This window comes from Chiloscyllium plagiosum, chromosome 3 (assembly GCF_004010195.1).
Source record: "Chiloscyllium plagiosum isolate BGI_BamShark_2017 chromosome 3, ASM401019v2, whole genome shotgun sequence".
Taxonomy (NCBI): Eukaryota; Metazoa; Chordata; class Chondrichthyes; order Orectolobiformes; family Hemiscylliidae; genus Chiloscyllium; species Chiloscyllium plagiosum.
Window position 1 is genome coordinate 93,849,919 of NC_057712.1, and position 24,936 is coordinate 93,874,854.

General features: G+C 38.4%; 1 protein-coding gene across 2 annotated transcripts in view; it reads left to right on the forward strand.

Annotated features, from left to right (window-relative positions):
* hbs1l (HBS1-like translational GTPase) overlaps window positions 1-24,936 on the forward strand; it is a 172,192-nt gene that overhangs the window by 139,569 nt on the left and 7,687 nt on the right. For both annotated transcript variants that reach the window (XM_043686247.1, XM_043686253.1), the window contains exons 8-14: window positions 8,067-8,184; window positions 11,867-12,013; window positions 12,132-12,206; window positions 12,757-12,874; window positions 13,004-13,072; window positions 15,884-15,988; window positions 20,422-20,512. In XM_043686247.1, the coding sequence (XP_043542182.1) occupies window positions 8,067-8,184; window positions 11,867-12,013; window positions 12,132-12,206; window positions 12,757-12,874; window positions 13,004-13,072; window positions 15,884-15,988; window positions 20,422-20,512 (723 nt within the window). The remainder of the gene's footprint in view (window positions 1-8,066; window positions 8,185-11,866; window positions 12,014-12,131; window positions 12,207-12,756; window positions 12,875-13,003; window positions 13,073-15,883; window positions 15,989-20,421; window positions 20,513-24,936) is intronic.

A 24,936-nucleotide genomic window follows, 5' to 3' on the forward strand; every position in this document is an offset into this window, starting at 1 on the left:
ATAGAACATAGAATATAGAACAATACAGCACAGAACAGGCCCTTCGGCCCACGATTTTGTGCCGAACATTTGTCCTAGCTTAAGCACCCATCCATGTACCTATCCAATTGCCGCTTAAAGGTCACCAAAGATTCTGACTCTACCACTCCCACAGGCAGTGCATTCCATGCCCCCACCACTCTCTGGGTAAAGAACCTACCCCTGACATCCCCCCTATATCTTCTCCCCTTCACCTTAAATTTATGTCCCCTTGTAACACTCTGTTGTGCCCGGGGAAAGTGTTTCTGACTGTCTACTCTATCTATTCCCCTGATCATCTTATAAACCTCTATCAAGTCACCCCTCATCCTTCGCCGTTCCAATGAGAAAAGACCTATCACTCTCACCCTATCCTTGTACGACCTATTCTCCATTCCAGGCAACATCCTGGTAAATCTCCTCTGCACCCTCTCCAAAGCTTCCACATCTTTCCTAAAGTGAGATGACCAGAACTGCACACAGTACTCCAAATGTGGCCTTACCAAAGTCCTTTACAGCTGCAACATCACCTCACGACTCTTGAATTCAAGCCCTCTGCTAATGAACGCTAATACACCATAGGCCTCTTTACAAGCTCTATCCACTGAGTGGCACCAGCACCAGGGACCCGGGGTCAAACCCAGCCTCGGCTGACCGTCTGTTATGGTAGGGGATTTTAATTTTCCAAACATCAACTGGGACTGCCATAGTGTTAAAGGTTTAGATGGAGAGGAATTTGTTAAGTGTGCACAAGACAATTTTCTGATTCAGTATGTGGATGTACCTACGAGAGAAGATGCAAAACTTGACCTCCTCTTGGGAAATAAGGCACGGCAGGTGACTGAGGTGTCAGTGGGGGAGCACTTTGGGATAGTGACCATAATTCTATTTGTTTTAAAATAGTGATGGAAAAAGATAGACCAGATCTAAAAGTTGAAGTTCTAAATTGGAGAATCTTGACCAGATGGACCAATGGGCTGAGAAGTGGCAGATGGAGTTTAATTCAGATAAATGCGAGGTGCTGCATTTTGGGAAAGCAAATCTTAGCAGGACTTATCCACTTAATGGTAAGGTCCTAGGGAGTGTTGCTGAACAAAGAGACCTTGGAGTGCAGGTTCATTGCTCCTTGAAAGTGGAGTCGCAGGTAGATAGGATAGTGAAGAAGGCATTTGGTATGCTTTCCTTTATTGGTCGGAGTATTGAGTACAGGAGTTGGGAGGTCATGTTGGGGCTGTACAGGACATTGGTTAGGCCACTGTTGGAATATTGCGTGCAATTCTGTTCTCCTTCCAATCGAAAAGATGTTGTGAAACTTGAAGAGGTTCAGAAAAGATTTACAAGGATGTTGCTAGGGTTGGAGGATCTGAGCTACAGGGAGAGGCTGAACAGGCTGTGGGAGTGTCGGAGGCTGAGGGATGACCTTATAGAGGTTTACAAAATTATGAGGGGCATGGATAGGATAAATAGGCAAAGTCTTTTCCCTGGGGTCAGGGAGTCCAGAACTAGAGGGCATAGGTTTAGGTTGAGAGGGGAAAGATATAAAAGAGACCTAAGGGGCAACTTTTTCACGCAGAGGTTGGTACGTGTATGGAATTATCTGCCAGAGGAAATGGTGGAGGCTGGTACAATTGCAACATTTAAGAGGCAGTTGGATGGGTATATGAATAGGAAGGGTTTGGAGGTGCTGGCAGGTGGGACTAGATTGGATTGGGATATCTGGTCGGCATGGACGGGTTGGACCAAAGGGTCTGTTTCCATGCTGTATGACTCTATGACTAATCGCTGATGCTCAATTATGGATTCCAGATGTTAGCTGACAGAGGACGAAGGAAATTAATAGTTATTGCCTATGGATATTATACACTACCTGTTATGATAATGGGAAAAATGGGGTATCACTTTTTGACTTCAAGTCCCTGAGTCCTTCCATAGTCTAAAAACATTGGCTTTCTCGCGCAAGTATGATGGACCAAATGACCACCTTCTGTACCATGACACTTCTGTAATTTGGTGATCATCTGATCCACTTAAGTCAAATGCATTAAAACTTCAATGAACAAGAATGTATGAAATAAAATCAATATCTTATCAAAATGATTGCAATCAGTCACACATATGTTTCACCTCTTGGAATTTTTAAAACTAATTTGGAAGATGTGGACAGTGTTGGCTGTGCCAGCATTTATTTCCCATCCATAGTTGACTTGAGAAGATGATGGTGAGCTGCCTTTTTGAAATCCTGCAATCCTCGTGCTGTAGATAGTGTCATTATGCCGGCAATTCCAGGATTTTGATCCATTGAAGCTGAGGGAATAGTTCGATATCAGGGTGGTGAGTGACTTGGAGGGGAATTTGCAGGTGGCGATGTTCCCACGTTTCTGCTGCCCTTATCCATCTAGATCGAAGCAATCATGGGCTTGGAAGGTGCTGTCTTAAGGATCTTTGGATTTCTGCTGTGTACCTTGTAGATGGTGCATAATACTATTGAGCAACTAAAGTTCTCCATATTGGGACAAATATTGTCTAAAGATTGTCTACCCTCGAGAAAAATGAAATGAAGACAGGCACTTTTAGACATACAAGCCTAAAAGAATTGTATTTCAGATCAACACTTTTTGCCAGACTCAAATGAGATGTATCCCATTCTGTGAGAGGCAATGGAGGAGATTATAGGAGCTCTGAGATGAATTATCAAACTGTTTCTGGCCAAAGGAAGGATGCCAAAAGGTCTGGTGGTACTATTATTTAAATTAGTTGGAAGGGATAAACCAGGAAATTACAAGTCAGTGAGACTAACACTTGTGGTAGGAAAACTATTGGAAAAACTTCTGAGTGACAGATTTATCTGCACTTTGGACAGGCAAGGATTAATCAAGGATAGGCCGAATGACTTTGTTAGAGGGAGATCATCCTAACAACTTTGAATTTCCAAGAAATTAAATAAGCACTTGGATGCAGTTTATGTAATCTACATGGACATCACTGAGGCTTTTGACAGGTTACTGCATGGCTGACTGGCTAAGAAGCTAAGAGCCTATAGAATCTAGGGCAATTTAGTAAATTGGATTCAAAGTTGTCTTGGTAGCAGGAAACAGAGGGTGAGGGTGAAAGATGTTTTTGTGATTGGAAGCCTGTATCTGGTGCATACTACAGGCTTCCTTGTTGTTTGTTGTGTACTTTAGTGACCGAGACATGAATGTGGATGTATGATCAGTAAGTTTGCAAATGACATGAAAATTGATGGGATGATGAGTAGGAGAAGAGGAAAGCCTTAGACTGTAGGATGACGTAATGACCTGGTCGGATAGCCGAACAGTGGCAGATGGAACTTAATATTTAATGTGATATGATGCATTTTGGGAGGACTAACAAGACAAGGGAGTGCACATTGAATTTTTGATCCTAGGAAGTACAGAGGATCAAGGGGATCCAGGTATGTATGTCTACAGATTCTTTCTTGAAAGCAACAAGAACAGGTAGATAAGGTAATAGTCAAGACATATAGGAAGATTGTCTTTATTAGTCAAGGCATTGAATGCGAGAGCGAAGAGGTTATGATAGAGCTGTATATAACATTCGTTAGGAGATCTGTGTGCAGTTCTAGTTGCTTTACTACAAGAAAGATCTGATTGCACTGGAGAACTTGGAGAGAGGATTCACTGGGATGTTGCCTGGGGTGAAATGATTCAGCTGTGAAGAGAGACTAGATAGGCTGGGGCTATTTTCTTAGAGCAGACGATGGTGAGAGGGAGTCTGATTGAGGTATACAATGTTGTGCAAGGCATAATCAAAGTAGATGGGGCGAAATTTTCCCCTTCAATGAGGGGTCAATTTCAAACATAATGGGGACTATAACAGTATATGTTTTGACTGAAAAATAATATATTGTGATTTAATATTTTCAGAATTTCTAATGTTTTATTGGTTTTATTTATATATTTAAACATGGCATCCTGAATTTACTATTTGAATTAACAATGCAGTTTCTCCTTTTGGGGTGTGAGGTTGTTTCGTGAACACCTGATTTCTTCAAGGTTCTGCCACTCTTGAAAGATTTTCAAGAAAATATAACTCAAACATAATCCAAACAATGTTGTGGAACTGAGCGGGACTTGTCCTACTGAGCTTCCATTGCCAACCATACTATAACAGCTGTTTCAACTATCCATTATAGGTACAAATCAATACTCACAGCTGTGGGCTTTTCCAATGGCTTACGAGTCATTAGCAACTTGTCTAGGCTATTCTGAGCCTCCCTTGATCAGCTTTGATGCCAAGCAGGCACTGAACCTATTAGATATTTGTGTGCTCATTGTTGTCAGGGTTTGTCCTTGGTTATGGCTGCCGGTAGGAGGAATACTCCACCAAGTCACAGACATACTTTCCACTTAAGATCTTCAGTTGACTTCCATGTGAGAATACTGTTCTTTCTACCATAGACCACATGGTAAAATAGACGCCAGGTAGGCCACATTGCCCCACATTGCATTTTTCTGTCTGATTTTGCTGCTTCCACCCCACCAGCCCATTTCCTGGGGAATAATTAAATTCTGACCTATTGTTTGTCCCTACTGATGATTCCAGTTAATGTTATTACTGGGTGGGTCAGAAGTCATATGACCCCAGGTTATAGTCCAACAGGTTCATTTGAAATCACAAGCTTTCGGAGCACTGCCCCTTCGTCATCTGAAATGTAGAGAGGCACATCGGCACAGAATTTATAGCAGAGAGATTAAAAGATCATACGAATGGTGTGAGTGAATTGTTGACAGGTTGAATAATAAGTTTCTGCTGATGATCAAAAGTGTCAGACGGTGTGAGTAAAATGACAACAGTGAATAACAAGTGAACGGATGACCTATAATCCATTTAGTTGAGGAAGAGAGATAATTACCAAAAAATTAAAATAAAGTGGTGCTGAAGGCAAATCTAATGGCTGGAATAACATGTTAGGTATAAGAATCTTATACGGAGGGTCTAACCAAAGTAATAACAAGTAATCCAAAACTGTATAAACTAATTAAGGTAGAGAGATCATAATAAGTTATCAAAGTAATGGTGTCAAAACAGGACAGTAAAGAAGACTTTACAGATACAGAACAGTGTGTTGGGGTTACATGTAGCGTGACATGAACACACAATCACAGTTGAGGCCATTTTCATGGGTACAGAACTTGGCTTTCAGTTTCTTCTCAGCGATTCTGTGTTATATATCTCAGAAGCCGTCTTGGAGGGCGCATACCCGAAGATCGGAGGTTGAATGTCCTTGACCTCTGAAGTGTTCCCTTACTGGGAGGGAACAGTTGTTGTGTGATGTCCATTCATCTGTTGTCATAGCATCTGCATGGTCTCATCAATGTTCCATGCCTTGGAGCATCATTGCTTGCAATGTGTAAGGTGGACAACATGGGCCAAGTCACATGCATAGTTGCCATGTACATGGTGAGCGGTGTTCCAATGTGTAATGGTAATATCCATGCCGATGATCTGGCATGTCTTGCAGAGGTTGCCCGGCAGGGCTGTGTGATGTTGTGATCGATGTTGTCCTGAAGTTTTGGTGGTGGTTTGAAGGCGAGAAGTAGAGGTGTGGGGATGATCTTGAGGAGATGTTTGTCGTCATCGATGGTAGGTTGAAGGCTGTGGAGAACATGGCGTAGTTTCTCCACTTCAGGGAAATACTGAATGACAGAGGGTACACTGTCGGTCGTGTCCTGTGTCTGTCTTCTGTGGCACATCGGAATTGGCAATCAATAAATTAAGCATCGTATCCTGTTCTTATGAGGGCATCTTTGTGCACCTTAGGTGTCTGTTGCGTTCTTCCTCGTCTAAGCAGATCCTGTGTATATGCAGGGTGTGTTTGTGGGAATGGCTTCTTTAACACATTTAGGGTGGAAGCTAGAAAAGTGCAGCATTGTGACACTTGATGTGACTCGGCCAAAGTTGTCTATCTCATATGCTGTAGGCAAGGATTCCCCAAGGCATGCAATATTGACGAGACCATGCAGATGCTGTGACAATGGATAAATGGACACCACGCAACAAACTCCAAACAGAAATGTTCTGTCCCAGTCAGGAAACACTTCAATGGTGAAGGGCAGTCAGCCTTTGATCTTCGGTTAACCGTCCTCCAAGGCTGCCTCTGAGATATACAACAACCCAGAATAGCTGAGCAGAAACTGACAGCCAAGTTCCGTACCCATGAAGACGGCCTCAACTGTAATCTTGGGTTCGTGCCACGTTACATGTCACCCCACCACACTTCTGTATCTATAAAATAATCTTTACTGCCCTGTTTTGACACCATCACTTTGATAAATTGTTGTGATCTCTCTACTTCAATTAGTTTATACAGTTTTGGATTACTTGTTACTTTGGTTCAACCTTTGACATGCAGCTCTTACACCTATTGTGTTATTGCAGCCATTGGTTTGTTTCCAGCACCACCTTATTTTAATTTTCTGTAATTATCTCTCTGCCTCAATTAATTGGATTATAGGTCATCCCTTCACTTGTTATTCAGCTGTTGATACTTTATGTTCATCATCTGACACTTTTGATCACCCACAGAGACTTATTATTCAACCTGTTGACACTACACTCTCAACATTCGTATGATCTTTTGATCTCTCTGCTATAAATTCTGTACCTATGTGCCTCTCTACACTTCACCTGATGAAGGAGCAATGCTCCAAAAGTTTGTGGTTTAAAATGAACCCTTTGGACAATAACCTGGTGTCGTGTGACTTCTGACCTTGTCCACTCCTTCCAATACCTTCACATCATTACTGGACAGGTCAGAAGCCAGGTGAAAATCTGGTTTGATAGTTTTTCTTCATTTATTCAATGCTGCAAATTTTGTTTCTAACAATAAAACTGAAGTTTATTGCACAATCAAAAAGATAAAATAGAATAAATCCAAGCTCTTTGTACATAACACGGTTTGAAATATTTCCAAACACAGCAAAAAAACAATTACATCTGTTCAAACACCAGAGAACGTTCACATCTATGTTACCTCTATAGTTTGGTCTGGTTCCCAATTTTCAGAGCTTGGTAGGCTCTCCTTTATTAGTCTCACAACTGCTCCTAAATCTTCTCCACTTCAAATATTCCTTTGCAGTTTCTAATGCTTCTGATCTGGAGCTTTAAGACTTGAAATGTTTATATTAAGGTAACCTATTTTCTAATAGCTTTACATTTCCTCTTTGCTCGAGGCGAAACTGTTTCAAACGTCCAACTTCAACCAGGACTTCTGAGAACTGAAACCAAAACTTTTCCTAATGCTCCTTAATGTTTATTCTGCCTGCTCATAAAACTCCCAAAGTAAGCAAGCTCCTGCTATTGCTCCAGGAATCCTGTCTTCATACTGGTTTAAACAAGTTCATGGCTCTAGAAATACTGACAGGTTCATTATTAAACCTCCTCATGTACACAAACCAAAACTCATATGCCTCTCGTTCAAAATCCAAACTCTAAAATAAGTATTAAAAAATTACAGTCAGTTCTTCTATAACAAGATGGTTACGTTCTTGCACAACCCCGCGCTTCAGAAAAATTACGCTTCAGAAACACCACTTAAAGTTTTGGCGCTGTAATCGCATTATAGCCAAAATAAGTTTTAAAAGTTCGTGTTTTAGAAACAGCTGAACCAATTTGTCAATCGCATTACAATGAATTTGCGTTGATGAAAGGTGCATTATAACAAGATGACCTTGCATCTTAAGATCAAGCAATGATGTCTGAGAAGCTGTGGTGAAAATCAACAAACAGTCGGACAAGACAGGAGAGGTGTTTGTGCATTTTGGATGAAAACTAAATGTATTCTCTTCAATAATATTTCAATATTATTGTTTATACATGAGACACAAAGTAAACCACTTCTGTAACAAATCTAAAATGCAAGTATTGAATGAAGCAGAAACTTAGTTATAAGTCCTCTCCTCTGGAACCCAATTTACATCTCATTCAGCTCAACAAAATGGTGCATTATAAAGCAGCCACAAATATGTTCAGACAAAGGAATAAAATGTCCATTTTGGTATTTTCAGAGGTGTAACAATGGATGTTGGAATGACAAAATTTGAAACAAAGACCAAAGTAATCACACTAATGGATGCACCAGGTCACAAAGACTTCATTCCAAACATGATTACAGGTGCTGCACAGGTAAGAAGAAAAATCTTTCTGATCATCATCTCACATGTGACTATCCACAACATGTTAAAATTTAAGCAAGATTTGGAGAGTTGAAATCAAACTTGCTAAATGTCAAGTACAGTGTTTCATCGATTTTATTTGCCTGTTATTTTAATACCGATGACAAATGTAGGACTCTGAAAGAACATAGAAAAGTACAGCACAGAACAAGCCCTTTGGCCCAGTATGTTGTGCCAAAGTTTAATCCAATTGTGAAATACAGTAACTTAACCTACACACCCTTCAACTCACTGCTATTCATGTGCATGTCCAGCAGTCACTTAAATGTCCCCAGTGACTGTGCTTCCACTACCACAGCTGGCAACGCATTCCATGCATTCACAACTCTCTGCATCTCCTTTACATCTTCCTCCTAATATCTTCAAACTATGACTCCTCGTACCAATCAAACCCGGCCTGGGGAAAAGTCTCTGGCTGTTTACCCTATCTATTCCACTCATTATCTTGTATACCTCGATCAGGTCTCCTCTCTTCTTCCTTCTCTCCAGAGAGAAACGTCCGAGCTTAAAGAGGTTCTGCTGAATAGCTCAGAGCTAAATTAGAAAGCAGACCACAAGGTAATAATGTCTGGATTACCACCTGGACTACATGCAAATTGGCTTCAGGTAATAAAAAAGGTTAGAGAAGTAAATGCATGACATGAAAGATAGCTGTGGGGGAAATGGGTTCTGATGCATGGGGCATTGTAAACATATGAGAGAAAGAAAGAAATGTTCTATTGGGATGGGCTTCATTTGAACCAGGCTGGGATCAGTGTCATGGCAAATCATATAACTGCAATTGTAGATAAGGTTTGAAATTAATTCATGGGTGTGGAGGGTTCAGTTGAAGGGAAGTTTAAGGAGTCAAGAAACAAGTACAGGTGTAAGGTAGCAATCAAAATGTCACAGGAAGGGATATAAAATGTAGGCAAAAGAGTCAGGAAGTTAGACCATTCACATCATCGGGCCTGCTCTGCCATTCGATAAGATCATGACTGATCTGGTGATGCTCTTAATTCCACTTTCCTGCCTGACCCCAATAACCTTAGTTAATCAAAAATCTGACTAACTTAGCCTTGAGTATATTTAATGACCCAGCCTCAACTGCAGTTTGTGGAAAAAAATTCAGACCTTTGAGAAAACACCTTTCTCCTCTTTATCTTAAACAGGTGACCCTTTATTTGTCGATTGTATTTCCTAATTCTAGCCTGGTGAATTTAAGTTTGTGACTCTGCCTGCTTGCCCTTTGGGTCTGTTTAGAGTCTCCAAGTCTTTGCATAAAAATGTGCAAACAAAACCATTTTGTTTTAATAATGAATTCAAGAATGCATATTTATTTATATTTCATATGAATGATATATTTGAATGTGAAGTGCTTTCGGAAAGGCTAAAATGATTCATTCACTGCAACTAATTTAATGGAGAATTGGATAGATATTTAGAAGTGTGAAATACTAAAAAGATTTTTGCGGAAGTGCAGGAGTACTTAGAAGAGATGTCACCTGTGGAAGGAAGTACTTCAATCTTAAGAGGCAAAAAGGTTAATCTTGAATAATATTACAACTTTACAGTGTTAAAAAGCAGCAGTTTGTTTATGATTCCCTTTTGACATAAATCAACTGCTTTTTAAAATTCCTGATGAAGGGCTTTTGCTTGAAACGTCGATTCTCCTGCTCCTTGGATGCTGCCTGACCTGCTGTGCTTTTCCAGCATCACACTCTTGACTCTCTCATCTCCAGAATCTGCAGTCCTCACATTTGCCTGCTTTTCTTAAAAATCAGTTCAGTATATAAGAGAAAATATATTTCAGTTCGAAGGTATATTTTGTTGCCTGAATTACAAGTGTATTAATGTCTTTATTGTTTGCCCTTCTTGTTTACAGGCTGTCCTTTGTTTTCAGAGTAGAATTGTTGGCTGATCCAATTCAGTCTTAGATTAGAATGAAAAGATAAAGCTACATTAGTAGCGTTAAGGGTGTTGAAAGTACCAGATAACAAATATTAAAACCATGAATGCTGAACATAACAGAAGTGAAAAATGAAAGAAGTGAAGTGAAACGTTCAATTCTGTACTCAGTCTTGTCGTGGCTGATGGATTGTAGCGTTTCATTAACAAAGTGGTGGGAGTAGACATCAACCATGTTGCCACAGTCAGTTTGTAATGTCAGCATAGCGGTAGTGCATACCAATCACATACTCCCTGTAAAACCTATTTTTGTTCAAATAAATCAGCGATATCTAGAACTATTGAAGACATGGTTCTTCGAATCCACATCACAGATTAAAGATTCACAATACAAAAACATCAATGATTAGTAATGTATGCAGAGTGTATACTGTAAAACATATTTGCTTTACATCAAATATTTTGCATACTATGAAGTCTGCTACTAATGTCCAATATTCTTTGAAATTATCTTAAATAACATAGCACTGATGCACTCGTTTACTCTGTAAGTTAATGACTGCCAGTTATTCAGATGGACACTCAACTCCCTCAGCCCCAAAAAGAAAGACTTTGAAGCCACCATCTTGTATCAATGATTTATTAAGATAATTCAGGTTTTTGTCCGTGCTCCCCTTCAGGGATCCATTATTCTGTGTGGAGAACCATTTCCTACCATGAATTCTAACTTTGCAATTTATAGTTTGAACTTAAGTCCCATTCATTGTTTAATTTCAAGTAATATTATTAACTTTTTAAATTCAATTAGATATTTTAATTACTGTATAACATAAGAAATAGGAGCGGAGTAGGCCGTTCAGCTCCTGAAGTCTGCCCCAACATTCAACAAAATCTTGGTTAGTCTGCTGGGGCCAGAATTCCTCTTTTATGCCAGCTCATTATCGCTGTCTGATCCCTGATATTTCAAAAATCCATCTTCATTTTCTTTAAATACTTTATGATCTGCTTCCATGACTCACTAGGGTAGAACATTCTAAACTTTCATTACTGTCTAAGAGAAGAAATTTCTTTGCATCTCAGTTTTATGTCAGCCTTCCCTATTCTCTATGTATGTCCCCTAGTTTGATATTTCCTATTCTCAATCATTCTATACCTTCTCAGCATCTACTCTGTTAAGCCATCTTAGAATCTGTATGTTTCAATTAGATGATCCCTCATTCTTCTGAACTCTAATAAATAAAGGCCTAAACTGTTTAGCTGTTCTCACTAGCCTGTTTTCAGCTACTCATCAAAGTTGTTTCAACATGAAAATTGTTATTTGTATATGCATCTGTACCTCATGGGTGCTGTGTCCTGTTCAGAAACATATATGGGTGTTTATCTCATGTCTTTGCTCTGCTTATGGTTCTTTAGCTCTCTCTGAAAGATCATCAAAGTTATTGGGATGATATAATGTCACCATTTTTCCCTCTGTCCATGCTAAATGTAAATGCTAACTGCCAAATTTATCAATTCTTTAGCTTACAGAATAAATATTGAGTCATGTTACATCTTATTGTACTGCTTTCTAGCTGTCAAATTATCATTCTAAAATGTTGTAAAATTGAAAGTACCATAAAGCCAAAAATTACTGAAAGGGTTCCGAAGATGCTATAAAAAAGTGAATGTATTTGCTAAGCCTGAAAATTAAACTAAAGTAAATATTGTAATGAATTTTTATTTTCGATTTTCTTCCTCCTTTTCAGGCTGATGTAGCAATCCTCGTTGTGGATGCAAGCCGAGGAGAATTTGAGGCTGGATTTGAGGCTGGTGGACAGACTAGGGAACATGCATTGTTAGTTCGTTCTCTTGGTGTAACACAGTTAGCTGTTGTTGTTAATAAGATGGATCAGGTAACTCTTAATGAGTCAATGTCTAGCACATTATCTCAATTCAGTTTATACCACAGTTTCCTGTCTCATGAGAAAATGGCTTGTTTCTAACGGTGACAGTTTTTGATTGGCATTGCAGGTGAATTGGCAACCTGAAAGATTCAAAGAGATCTCTAATAAACTTGGACATTTCCTGAAGCAAGCAGGTTTTAAGGTAAGATGTCCATTTATTATGTGGCTGCTACATTCCACTTCTTTTTCTTTTGTAATAAGAAGTAATTTGTCAGATAAACAGATACACAACTTATAAACAATAAAATGAAATGCCTCACATTTTAAGACTATTCCCGACTTGTGTTTTCATTATAAATCTTAAATCAACATTACATTATAAAAGCTTCTCCTTTGAATCATGTGAGAGAGCTGAACAGCAAAATTCAGTTTCTGTTGCAGGACTGAAAATGAGATGAATAATGTTGAAAATATCCAAAAGCGTAGCTGAAAAGTTTTTATTAAATTATAATTTAGAAATATTTAGAAAGTATTTTGAAGATTTACTCACTTCTGAAGTGCTTCTCATACTGATCATGTATTTTTAAGATAAACAGAATGCAATACTGTCTTGCCACATATTCCTCTACATTATTTCCTGTCTTTATTTTCCAATGAAGCAGGAAATCTTCACTACATTCTCACCTTTGGTATAATTTGGCAGTTAACCAAACGTCAGCCATTTGTAATATTTGTGTTTCTTCATTTACTAGGATTCTGATGTTGCTTACATCCCTACAACAGGACTGAATGGCGAGAATCTAACCACTAGAAGTCAAATACCTGAACTCAAAGCCTGGTACAATGGACCTTGCTTGTTAGAGCAGATTGGTCAGTATTATGTGATAGGTTTATTACTTTCTTCATCCTATTTTAATCATATTTATTGATAAATATACTCAGCAGTCTCAGTTGGGAACGCGATGACTACATTTACTTCAATATTTACTTTTCTTTTAGATTCTTTCAAGTCACCACAAAGACCAGTGGAAAAACCATTTAGATTGTGTGTGGCTGATGTTTTTAAAGGTTTGTGTTTATAAGTGTAACATTTGACTTATCTCATTGGTTTTGTACTTTTGAATATACCGTGCACATTTCTTGAGATGTTGTTATTGAGACAGCCCTCATGGTTTTCATTATGATAGAAGTATTAAATACTTTGGGTTCCAAGCAGCCAGATATTTTAACTAAAACATGCCTTAAGTCAGGTAGAGGTCTGCTTTTACTTATGCAGAACTACTTCAGAGATTTACTTCTTGATTGTAAAACTTGGGAACAGGCCTTCCTACCAAGAGATCACAACAAAAAAAGGTCAGACCATAACATCTTCCATAACATCTATCTTTTAGTGTATTACATAAATTTCAGAAGTTCATTTAGTTTGGTGCTGTATTCATGCAATCAAATAATTCCATTCCTGCCTCCTTAAACTTTGACAAGATTTCATATACCTTGCAAATATTGATTAAAATTCAGGTTTGCAGTCCCAAAAACAAAGCATATTCATTTCTGTGATAACTGGCTTGCCTTCCATATCAAACTTACATGTCAAAATGAGAACCGACATGTACATTGTTTTAGAGTTTCAGTCTTTGCTCCAGAGAAATCTTCTAACCTGTTTTAGTTAATTCTTTCTTTTTACAGTAAGGTTGAATTTGACTATTTCCCTTAGCACAGATATAGGCCAGTTTGTGATGATAAGTATAGCACAGGCTAAGACGAGGGAGAATTTCTAGTCAGATGATGGTGAATCAGTGGAATTCACTGCCCCAGAGGACTTGGCTATTGACTATTATTATGATCCAGTTGATGATATTGGGCATGTCAAATCCTGGCATTAAACCTGACTTCTTTGATTGTCACTGAGATACATATCACAAGCCACGCCAGCTCATGGCTTATTGAGTGAAGAATCAACAATGTTACTGTGGATCTGGAGTCATGTGTAGGCTAGAGTAGGTAATGAAGGCAGATTTTCTTCCCTAAAGGCCATTAATGAACTTGATGGATTATGACAACAGTTGACAGTAGTTATAGGGTTGCCATTAGGCTAGATTTTTATTCCAGATATTTATTGAATTTCACCATCAGCCATGGTGACATTCAATCCTATGTTCCCAGAACTCTTGTGGTTTCTCTTGATTACTATACCAGTGATGCTACCACTATGCCGCTGTTCCACATGCAGTGATATCTTGGTAAGACATAATCTTGTTCTTGCAATTTGTTTACTGTGATAGTTAGTCTCTGAACAGTTTACAAGAGGCTGGCAATGTACTTTTATCAAAATAAAATCAAAGTGTATTATGCACAAAAGGAAAAAGATGGATTATATAACATTATATAAAAACTAGCTGAAACAGACATACTGCAATAATTTACCCTTACTGACTTTACAGTCATCTGAAGGATTACCCTGTTTCTACATTAGAGATCCTTGTTCAGTGGACATGGATGCACTTTTTTCTTCTGGTACAGTCTTCACTCAATGTCTCTTCATGACATCAGTAGACAGTTTGCTATCACAGCTCATTTACTCCTGAGCATGTGTTCCTTAAACACATGCATTCAACAGCTTTGTAGAATGTCTTATTGTCTGACACCTTAAAGCCTTCTGTTTCTGGAGATTTTATCTCACTTACTTCGAAGACAGTCAGCACTTCTTTTCTTCAGCCCTGACTGTATTACAAAATGCTAAACTATACTCCTGATGTCACAGACTTTATCTCTCTGAGTGACCTGCTTCTCTCTCTCAAAGAAATGAACTAAGTTTCTGGATGGAAGAAAAAAGGAGAAAGTGAGGACTGCAGATGCTGGAGATCAGAGCTGAAAATGTGTTGCTGGAAAAGCACAGCAGGTCAGGCAGCATCCAAGGAGCAGGAGAATCGACGTTTCGGGCATAAGCCCTTCTTTCCTCATTCCTGAAGAAGGGCTTATGCCCGAAACGTCGATTCTCCTGCTCCTTGGATGCTGCCTGACCTGCTGCGCTTTTCCAGCAACACATTTTCAGCTAAGTTTCTGGATGGTTCTGTTTTTCTATAAGGAAACCTGTTTCTGTCTTTATCTCCCCATATCATAGAATACCTTATAGCTGGTTTATTTTTCTCTTTCCTACACTTCTATTCTGAAGCTCTGAAATGTTCATCACAGGATGTTTTTAAAAAAGCTTCATTTCGATGCAAATTAAACAAATTTCTAAGAATCTTGCACCACTGTATGAACTCAAAAATGAAACAACAACAATGTTAAATTTTAATTGACATGATATAGAAGTGCAAATCAAATTTAATGCTGTGCATGGTTTTGTCCACTTTATACTCAATTTTCAAAATAATAATGTATCATGAAACTTCACTGTATGTTCAAGATTGTGATCAATAAATCTTTACATTGTAAGACAGCAAGGTATATGGGACTGGTGTAGGAAAATGTATGTTAAGTAGATTTATTGATTGGCAGAGTGGGATTGAAGGTCTGAATGGACTATTCCTACTCCTGTTTCTTAAGTTCTTATTACAGCTTTGTGTTTGTATGCCTCTCTGGAGTTTCAAGTTGATACATTTTAAAATGTAGACCTGATTTTGTTCCATGGTGCTCTCATACATGAATCTGGAACTCTGCATGATACATTTGGTACACAGGAATACCAGGTTTGGATAAGATACACATTAATTATATTAAATAATACAGCATAAAAGATCAAATTGCTGCGGAAGTGTTTTTTTGTTGGAATGTCAGGTACAAAACTTTTCTTTGCTCAGCCAAATCTATTCTAAATACTTAATTGCTAAATTAATTTGTTCAACAATAATTTGTTGAATCATTCCTATTTTGCAGATCAGGGGTCAGGATTCAGCATTACTGGTAAAATTGAAGCAGGGTATGTACAAACAGGGGATCGACTGCTGGTTATGCCTCCAAATGAAACTTGCACTGTTAAGGGTAGGTATATCGGTGATTATTTGTTATGTTGCATCACAGACCTTTTTGTGAGTAGTGATCAACAGAATGCAGTCAATGCCAATATTAAATAGAACAAGATTACAGCTTTTAGCTTAATGGAAGAAAGAAATTATAAATTAGATCATGTGTGATTACATAGAAGCTCTTAATTTTACTTTAGAATATAGATACACATATTTTGACAGCTGTTAAGATAAATTCATACTCAAATGATTAATGGTGACCTGAGACATTGGCTTGGGTATTTTCTTTGGTCAAATTCAGCAGCTGGTTGGATCCCAAAAATTATGTACAACCAAGCTTTATACTTTAGCATTTTTCAAGGCTGGATGAGAATAATAAATGCCCACATACTAAATGAAAAAATAAAAACACAGCTGCTTTCATCTTGCGACAAAATATTCATTAGCAGATGTAAAATGCTTAAAATAAATTAAAGTGAAAGGCAAATTGTTAAAATTGACACAGAGGTACAGATTTATGTATTTAATCTATGGTAACTGATTTAATTTAGAACTTGAATCATGTTGAAGAATACCATTGGTTTTGTAATTATACTCTACATTTTTTAAAGACAAAAACAATAAGGATTCCTATTTCATTTTCTTTTCTCACAGCTGGTGCACTGTTTCAGCCATGTCTTAGTCATTATGTAGGGCAATTCTCCAAATCGTACATTGATTGTCTGTTTGTAACTATTTCACATATATCAGCCAGCGTGTTCTGGTGTCAACTTCATGAGTACTGTGAAGATATATCTGTCCTTGTATCAAGTTAATTTTCCTTACTGTTCATTCTAAAGAAATTGAATATGCCTTTCAGTTTCCCTTTAGTTACTTGTACCTTTGACACAATGGGTGCAAAAATACTGTTAATTTTGTTTTACCAGGTTTCTATGTTCTTGCACCAAAGTTATAGCAGATGCCCAAGAAAACCCCATGAACACTCATCCCCAGGATATCATAATTAAGCATTGGTTGCCCTTTAGTTGCTTGTCCAAATGACTATTCATATGTAAAACTTGGCAAACAATGTTCCTAGTCAGGATCAAGATAAATGGATTCTTAGCCATCAGATATATGAAGTTTTCAGCATGGATCATTGATTTGTGATAGAAATTCTGATCAGTTTCTCCTAGCCACTTGCTGGCTGCATGATTGAGTGCGTTTTTACCCAGCTGACCACTCAGAGGAGTCCTGTATTTGGAGTTTATGCTTTTGACTTTGGTACTGATGTGTGCACTGAATAATTGAGTATATAAAGGGCACCTTCTGCTTAACCCCACTTACAAAGGAAATCACTAAACATCAAGGTTTTCACTGTCAAATGTCAGCATCAGCCCCAGGATTTTGCCTGGTTTGGAGCATTTCACTATGAAGAGAGATGTGAATAAGCTTGGAAAGAGAGAATGATTCGGAGGGGACGTGGGCAAGACCTAATTGAGGTATATAGGATTATGAGGGTCATGGACAGAGTGAATAGAAAGCAGTCATTTCCCTCAATCAAAAGGTCGAAAACAAGGGGGCACACATTTAAAGTGGAAGGATGGACATTAAAGGGATTCGAAGAAAAGGTTTTCACCCAGAGGGTCAGTGTGTGGGCACGCTGGAGTGCATTACCTGGGAGAGTAGTTGAGGCAGGTCATCTCACAACATTTAAAAATTACTTGGATGAGAACTTGAAGTGCATAGCCTACTGTGGGAGCATGGGACTAGTGTAAGTGGTGGTGTATTGTTGGTGGTACAGACTTGATGAGTTGAAAGGATTTTTATGAACTGATGATTCTATGATTCTGTGAATGTGCTTTAATTAGAAGTGGGAAATCTAGAATAAGAATTTTTTTTAGTGTTGGTGGTGAAATAAGGCTAAGGCAATGGTAGAGTTTGATATTTTGCACTAGTATCTTGTTAATGCCTTAAAGGCTTTCAATGGAATACGTATGCATTTCATATATATTGTGTGTAGAACTGTCATTATAAGTTTTAATGTCTTTCTATTTGACCTATATCTAATCAGAGGAGTGTGGAGGTAGATGAGCCAAAATGTGTTATTCAACATTTTCTGTTCTCACTGTTGCCACAGTACTGATTGATTTCAGATTACTTTGATAATATGATAGAAATGTTCGAAACCTCTGGTCTTTTGGATACTTTCAGAGTCAATAATTGATTTTAAAGTTTATTATTTCAAGCCCTTTGTATATAGTATGTTTTTTTAGAAGCAGGTTATTGTTATTAAATGGGTTTAGCAGGTACTCATTCTTCATTCATTCTGGGAGGTGGTGAGTGGGGAAACTGTTGAGCTGATTGACATTAAATCACACTCCAATGCTATCACAATGTTTAATCAGTTTTCATTATCACCTTAATTGGTGTATTTCTGTGTCAGTTAACTCACACTGTTGATGCCAGTCATAGATACCAGACATTAGATTAGCTGTCTCACAAATTTAATATCAGTCTGAGAATTGTTTTTAAAAATTAGCTGGCACTGTAAGCATGTTTGCATTTTTCATCAGTATATGTCCTCTTCAGTTTATTTCATCTCAACTTCCTCCTCTGCTCCTCTCTACTCTGTGGTTACGTATCTCTTGCAGTTAACCTTTGCTTAGGAATTCACCTGTGCTGCCTTTTGGTCCAGACTGAGATTGTATGAGTCTGACTGATAAACTTCATCTACCTGCAAGCATTTTAGTCCTTTGCTTGGATCTCTGGATAGCAGTGCATCTACTATCAATAGTTCAGGCAGATTTTGTAGGATCAAAGGTGAATTTTACCATTCTGTAGTGGCTACCATTGCTACTTACTTTGTAACAACAATTAGTGAGCATGTGAATAATGACAATTATTAAATAACAGCAGCAGTAAAAATTTATCTACAGTCTTAACAAAACAGCCAGTATTGTGGCACTATAACTGAATGTTTGGAGCTGATTTTCATAAGTTGTTTAAGAACTAACTTTTCCTGGAAGAATCTCAATATTTGAACTGATTGGCGTAACTGTTTGTTGATCATTTCTAATGCCAGCATTAATTTAGCATGTGTTAGTCCTTTGTGAAAAATTGGCAAAATTAATAGAGAAAGGAAGTACCTGAATGTTGGCACATTTTAGTCTGAACATGAATGATTTCACCCAGGCTTATTCCAGACCAAAGCTTTACATAGTTACAGTTCCAGAGCAAATGGCTCAAAATTTCCAAAAATTAGTTAAGGACCAGAAAATTAAATTCTCTGTAAAATGTGAACATTGAGCCTATTTGAAAGAAAAATACGTTTGTAAGGATAAATGACTCTGTGAATATACTTGAAATGATTATAAATTGCATGTTGCAAATGTTTACCTCACTGCATATAACAAGTGGTGAGGCATTTCAAAACATGTGATAATAGCATACTAATTCAGCTGATCCTTGTTCAGGTGGAGGGAATAACTGAACGAAGACAAATCTTTCTAATCTGTCATTAGTTTTTCAAGATCCCTGGAGTCACTTGCAGTTAATTGATTTAATCAACTAGATGCTTATGTGTCAGTTTTAGTTATATTTTGAGAATTTTAATACTACACTGAATGTTTTTATATTGTTGTGTTTGATGCCCTTGTGTCATCATTAAACTATCTATCACCAAGCTAAAGTTAATTAGCTGAAGATATTTTGTGCTCTTTTAGATTTCTATGAGATGTTCCAGTATCAGTAATGAAATTATTTGTCCAAAATGAAAACCTTTTGGGGTCCTGATGTGTGTAAAGAAAAAAATTATATAGATGATTTAGCTAAATTCTTAATTGTTTAGATTTTAAAAATCATTGGACGGTAAGTGGTTCTGAAGAGGTTTGATGCTGGTTTAGTGATAAATGGTGTGAGGTTTGTGGTATCAGGTGTGGTATTGTGCACATTCACTTCATATTAAAAGTGGTAAGCTTTCTTTGGGTTTACTCATTTATGCCTTAACTCCATAAACGGGCATTAGCTATTTAAGCAGTCAGTGGTACTTTTTTTACATCACAGTGAGCAGTTACTTGCTGCCAAACAGTGATATTTGATGAAAAACATAACAGAAAATTCTTTTTAAATATCAGTCAGGAAACGCTGCGTAAGTACTAGTGAAATGTGAAAAACAGAGTAACGAACAAAAAGTGGTTTGTGAACTGTTTAAACTTTGTTAATGAATTTGACCACTTTCAAATACAAATTGGAGGTATTATGCAACATTTGCAAATCTGATGCACTTTTCTCACGTTATATATCAGTAGGAGCAGGATGCTGTGTAATGGTCGTTAAAATACTGCGCATTCATGTTGAGAAATTATGACTCAGATTAGTGTCAACCAAAGTTAAAAACATTTTAGATGCACATTTCACTACCTTAACCCAGAAAGCTGACTATGGGGTTACAAATTTACTCATTTCCAGGAATTGCCTTACATGATGAGCCACTTGATTGGGCAGCAGCAGGAGATCACGTCACTCTCACAGTGACTGGTGTGGACATTATAAAAATAAAGTAAGTTTTTGTTTTTTTGTTATCTTCATTTAGAGGTGTCATTTTCCATGACCCCTTGAATATAGGACAAACATGCCAACTCTCTCCAGCTTGAAATGAGGGTACAAATATTTTAAAAAGTTTTCTTAAGTATATTCTACTTTTAAAAAAGGATAAAATTGAATCTACAGATATGCATACTCTTAAGTACACAGGAAATGAAAGAGAATGATAAAAGAGAATAAAAAGAACTTGGGAAATTTCTCTTAAAATGAGAATGGCAAAGTAGAGTTGTGAACTGAAATTGTCAGACAGTATTTTAAAAAAGTAGAATGTTCTATACATTATAAAAGCAACATAAGGATAGAGCCAGTATGGAATGCACAAGATAAACTCTGAGGTAATGACAGTTGAGTGGTAAAAATGGAAATTATTTTGCTTCGGTTTTTACCTGAGACTAATCGATGCACCTGGCGTTTGACGAAGAAATCAAAAGGAATATCAAGCCTTTTAACATAGAAGAGATGGAGATACAGTCTGTTTTGCTGTAACATGTAGGTTGCGTTCCTGTGCGACCTCATGTTGTAGAAAATCATGCAATAGACATAATGGGGCCTATGGAAAAAAACAGGGTTGGGGCAGGCCACCAATAATATCAGTAAAAATTGAAACAAAAATAGTAGTTAGCCTAACACAAATGATAGCACAGTTCAAGTAAATTTAACACTTTAAGGGATTTCTGAGTTTGCTGAATACTTTAATAAGACAGGGGCTGAGAGTCACCGTCAGCATCATCATTAATTTCAGGTGCAATTCTGATTGCAGGGTTATGACGAAAGAAAATATTTATTCCAGAAGTGGATAGCTGTGGTTCATTGTCCTCAGACTGTTTCTTGGGTGTTGGCTTAAAAAAGGCATCCAGCTTTTTCTGCTTTGCATGTTTTTTCTTTCATAAAAAAGTTGTTCATAGGGTGCCAGATAAGGCTTTTTGCCACAAATGGCTATTCTGCTGTGTTCTGCATTGTAGCCATTGTCTTCAGAGCTAGAGTGGACTTAAGGTAACCTTTCAAGGCTCGTGGGTTGGCAGAGTTGGACACCAACATAGGCTTAAGCTTTAAGTCTCCACAGCCATTGGCACCCAACAACACAGGCATACGATCTTTTTCAACCTTAAAACCTGGAGTGTGTGCTTCATTCTTAGAAATGTAGGTTCTGGATGGCATTCGCTTCCAGTAAAAGCCTATCTCATCCAAATTGAAGATTTCATCTAAGGTGTAGCCATTACTAGCACTGAAGGCAGACACATCAGCAGGATTTTCAGCTCTTTTCCTGAGGTCCTCATAACTTCTTTAGGCTTTCTGTATTATAGTGAAAAAGTTGGTCCCAGTTTGCTTTTTCGATTGGTATTCTATCCATACACTTAGAAGCTGCTCCATCTCCTCAAGTTACTTTGTTCATCATCCCACAGAATCCTGTAATAGCGAACGGCAGTTCGTCTTTTTAAAAAAAATCTGTTCCCGAATTCACCAATCATGTTACAGCCAAATCGTATTGATGAAATGCACATTATAGGAGAATGACCTGTAATTCATTAAACTAATTTAACTTAGGAAGGATAAAAACCCTGGTATGGCTGGATTATATAAACATTTACTTAAATCAGGAAAGAGAAAGCAGAAGTATGAACGTATGTATTTAATATAAATAATTATATAGTTCATTACCACTTTCTCAACGGCAACTAGGGACAGGCAATAAATGCTGGCCAGCCAGTGACGCAGATTTTGAGCGAGAGTTGGTTGGTAATAAATACTATTCTTATCATCAGAAAAGGAGCTATGTTCAGAGAATTGTAGACAGCTTCTTAGTCAGTGATAGGAACAAATTTGGAATCTTCTTTTAAAGATATAAAGAGCAGCATCTAGAAATTAAGTGTAATAAAGAATAGTTGGTGTGGAAATAGAGTTTCAACACCTGTCTCACCAGACTGAGCATGTAGTTTATAGTGAGGACAACCATGGTAAAGTTTAATTCACTAACGTATTTACCAAATTAAATTCATCAATAAAAACAAACTTACATTGATATAATAGTTTTGCCATAAAAAAATGCCCCAAATTGCAGCACTTGTAAGTGCAATAAGTAGACATTCCCTATTGCTGAAAGTGAAAGCATGGTTCAGCTGGGCACCATGAGCATTAATTTATTTCAGTTAATGGTTTTGTTACTGGAAGAAGAAAATGAGAAACTTAGCTGCCAGTGTCGTCGAATTTTAAAATGAATTTGCTGTACTATCATTGTACAGGTGTCTTTTGGGGCTTGTTTCTAAAATTTGGTGCTAGAAATATTGTGCACAAAGAAATGCAGTGCATTGTTCATGTTGGTTTTGGAATGCAGCTGTACTGTGCAAGCCTATTTGTATAGACTTTTAAAATGGAATTGAATAACTAGTTGAAAAGAATTTGTCTATAATTGGGAGGGAAGGAATGGAGTCGAGCGCCCTTCATCCTCCCAATTATGTCAGAGGGCAGGGCCCAGTTTGAGGTTGGCCTTCATGCTGCTGGGCAAATCGAGGGCCTTTTGTGGTCAGTTAATGAATACTAAAGGACCTCAATTCAGTGCCACTAATATTCCACCAGGAGTGGGGGAGGAGACCATGTCGGCTCGGCAAGCCTCCCAAGCGCACTGCCATGTTATCAGAGTGGCGGTGGCAAAAGTGGTAATGTGTCTGGGTTATTAATCCTGAACTGAAAAATGTGTTGCTGGAAAAGCGCAGCAGGTCAGGCAGCATCCAAGGAGCAGGAGAATGGACGTTTCGGACATAAGCCCTTCTTCAGGATTCCAGCATCTGCAGTCCTGACTTTCTCCTTATTAATCCTGAACCCCAGGTCAATATTCTGGAGACATGGGGGTTGAATCCCACCATGGCAGATGGTCACACATGCATCTGCACATGATGCATCTTGTGACTCTTAGCTTCCTTTCCGAGCATTCATTCACTTCATGCCTACGTAGAGGTTGCCATCCTCTTTAGCTTGCATTTTTTTTTAGCACACAGGCAGAGGCAACTTGTTATGATGCGGAGTGCTGAACAGTCAGGGGGGTTGGACACGTGGCAGCTTATTGCATGCTTAAGCTTGTTGCAAATAATCTGGATATGCTTCATGCAAAGGGACACAACTAAAAAAATTAAAAGACAGCATTCGTTAGTGGGGTTAGGGGGTATCACTGTTAGTCAGATAAAATGGTCACACTCTGTCAAGGTGCTCGTCCAATTCCAGTGCAGGGATTTGGCCACAGTCAGTTGGAGCTGGTCCTACCAGATCTGTCTCTATACAGTCGGGAGATTGGGGCTGTGGTCAGTCCTGAATATCAAGTGCCACCAATTTGGGGATTGCGGGTCGGTTAGTTGGTGTACTGTGAGGACCTCAGTCCCAGTACTGGGCTTTACTCAGTCAGGTCTGCCCTGCCAAGTCAGGTATGGGCATCAGCGCTGGAAATGTGTTGCTGGAAAAGCGCAGCAGGTCAGGCAGCATCCAGGGAACAGGAGAATCGACGTTTCGGGCATAAGCCCTTCTTCAGCCCTGCTTATGCCCGAAACGTCGATTCTCCTGTTCCCTGGATGCTGCCTGACCTGCTGCGCTTTTCCAGCAACACATTTCCAGCTCTGATCTCCAGCATCTGCAGACCTCACTTTCTTCTCAAAGGTATGGGCATCAACCATGGTCATTTTTAGGGATTTAGGTAGTAATGGTAAGAGAACAGTTGATGGAGTCCTATGAAAAGTGGACAAACTAGGGGATGACATTCATTAGGCTGGGAGGCTGACAACAGTATTACTGTGAAATGGGCCACTTCACGATAGAAGGTGGGATGTTGTATATCATAGGAAAGCTCCTGGAAAGTGGATTGTTGGATTGGGGAAGGGGAGGTTGTGTGTCACAAATTATGGTTGCCTTGGCTGGCCAACAAAGAAATGGGAATGTGCAAACCTCTCAAGGGAGTCATTAACAGTTCTCCACAGGACTCAGCAGAAACATGGGGTGACAGAGGTATCATTGGGGCTACTGGAACAAAACAAAAGAGAACGAGTTCTGAGAAGTTTTGTAGCTCAGGTTGAGTTTCTGGATGTAGGTTTGCACACTGAGCTGGAAGGTTTGTTTTCAGACGTTTCATTGCCATACCAGGTAACATCATCAGTGAGCCTCCAGATGAAGCACTGGTGGCATGCCTTCATCCACAAAAGGAAATGTGAAGGATGGAGGGTAATCTTCCTGTGTCTCAGGTGGAGTCTAGAATCCACACATAAGAATATGAAGTTAGAAACTTGCTATCTCAGATTGAAAGTTAGCTTCACAATAACTACAAAATTGCTGATACAGTCTAAAGTGGGGTGAAGTAAGTTATTGTTGTTCTTTAGAGTGGTATGGAACTTTTGGTATTTG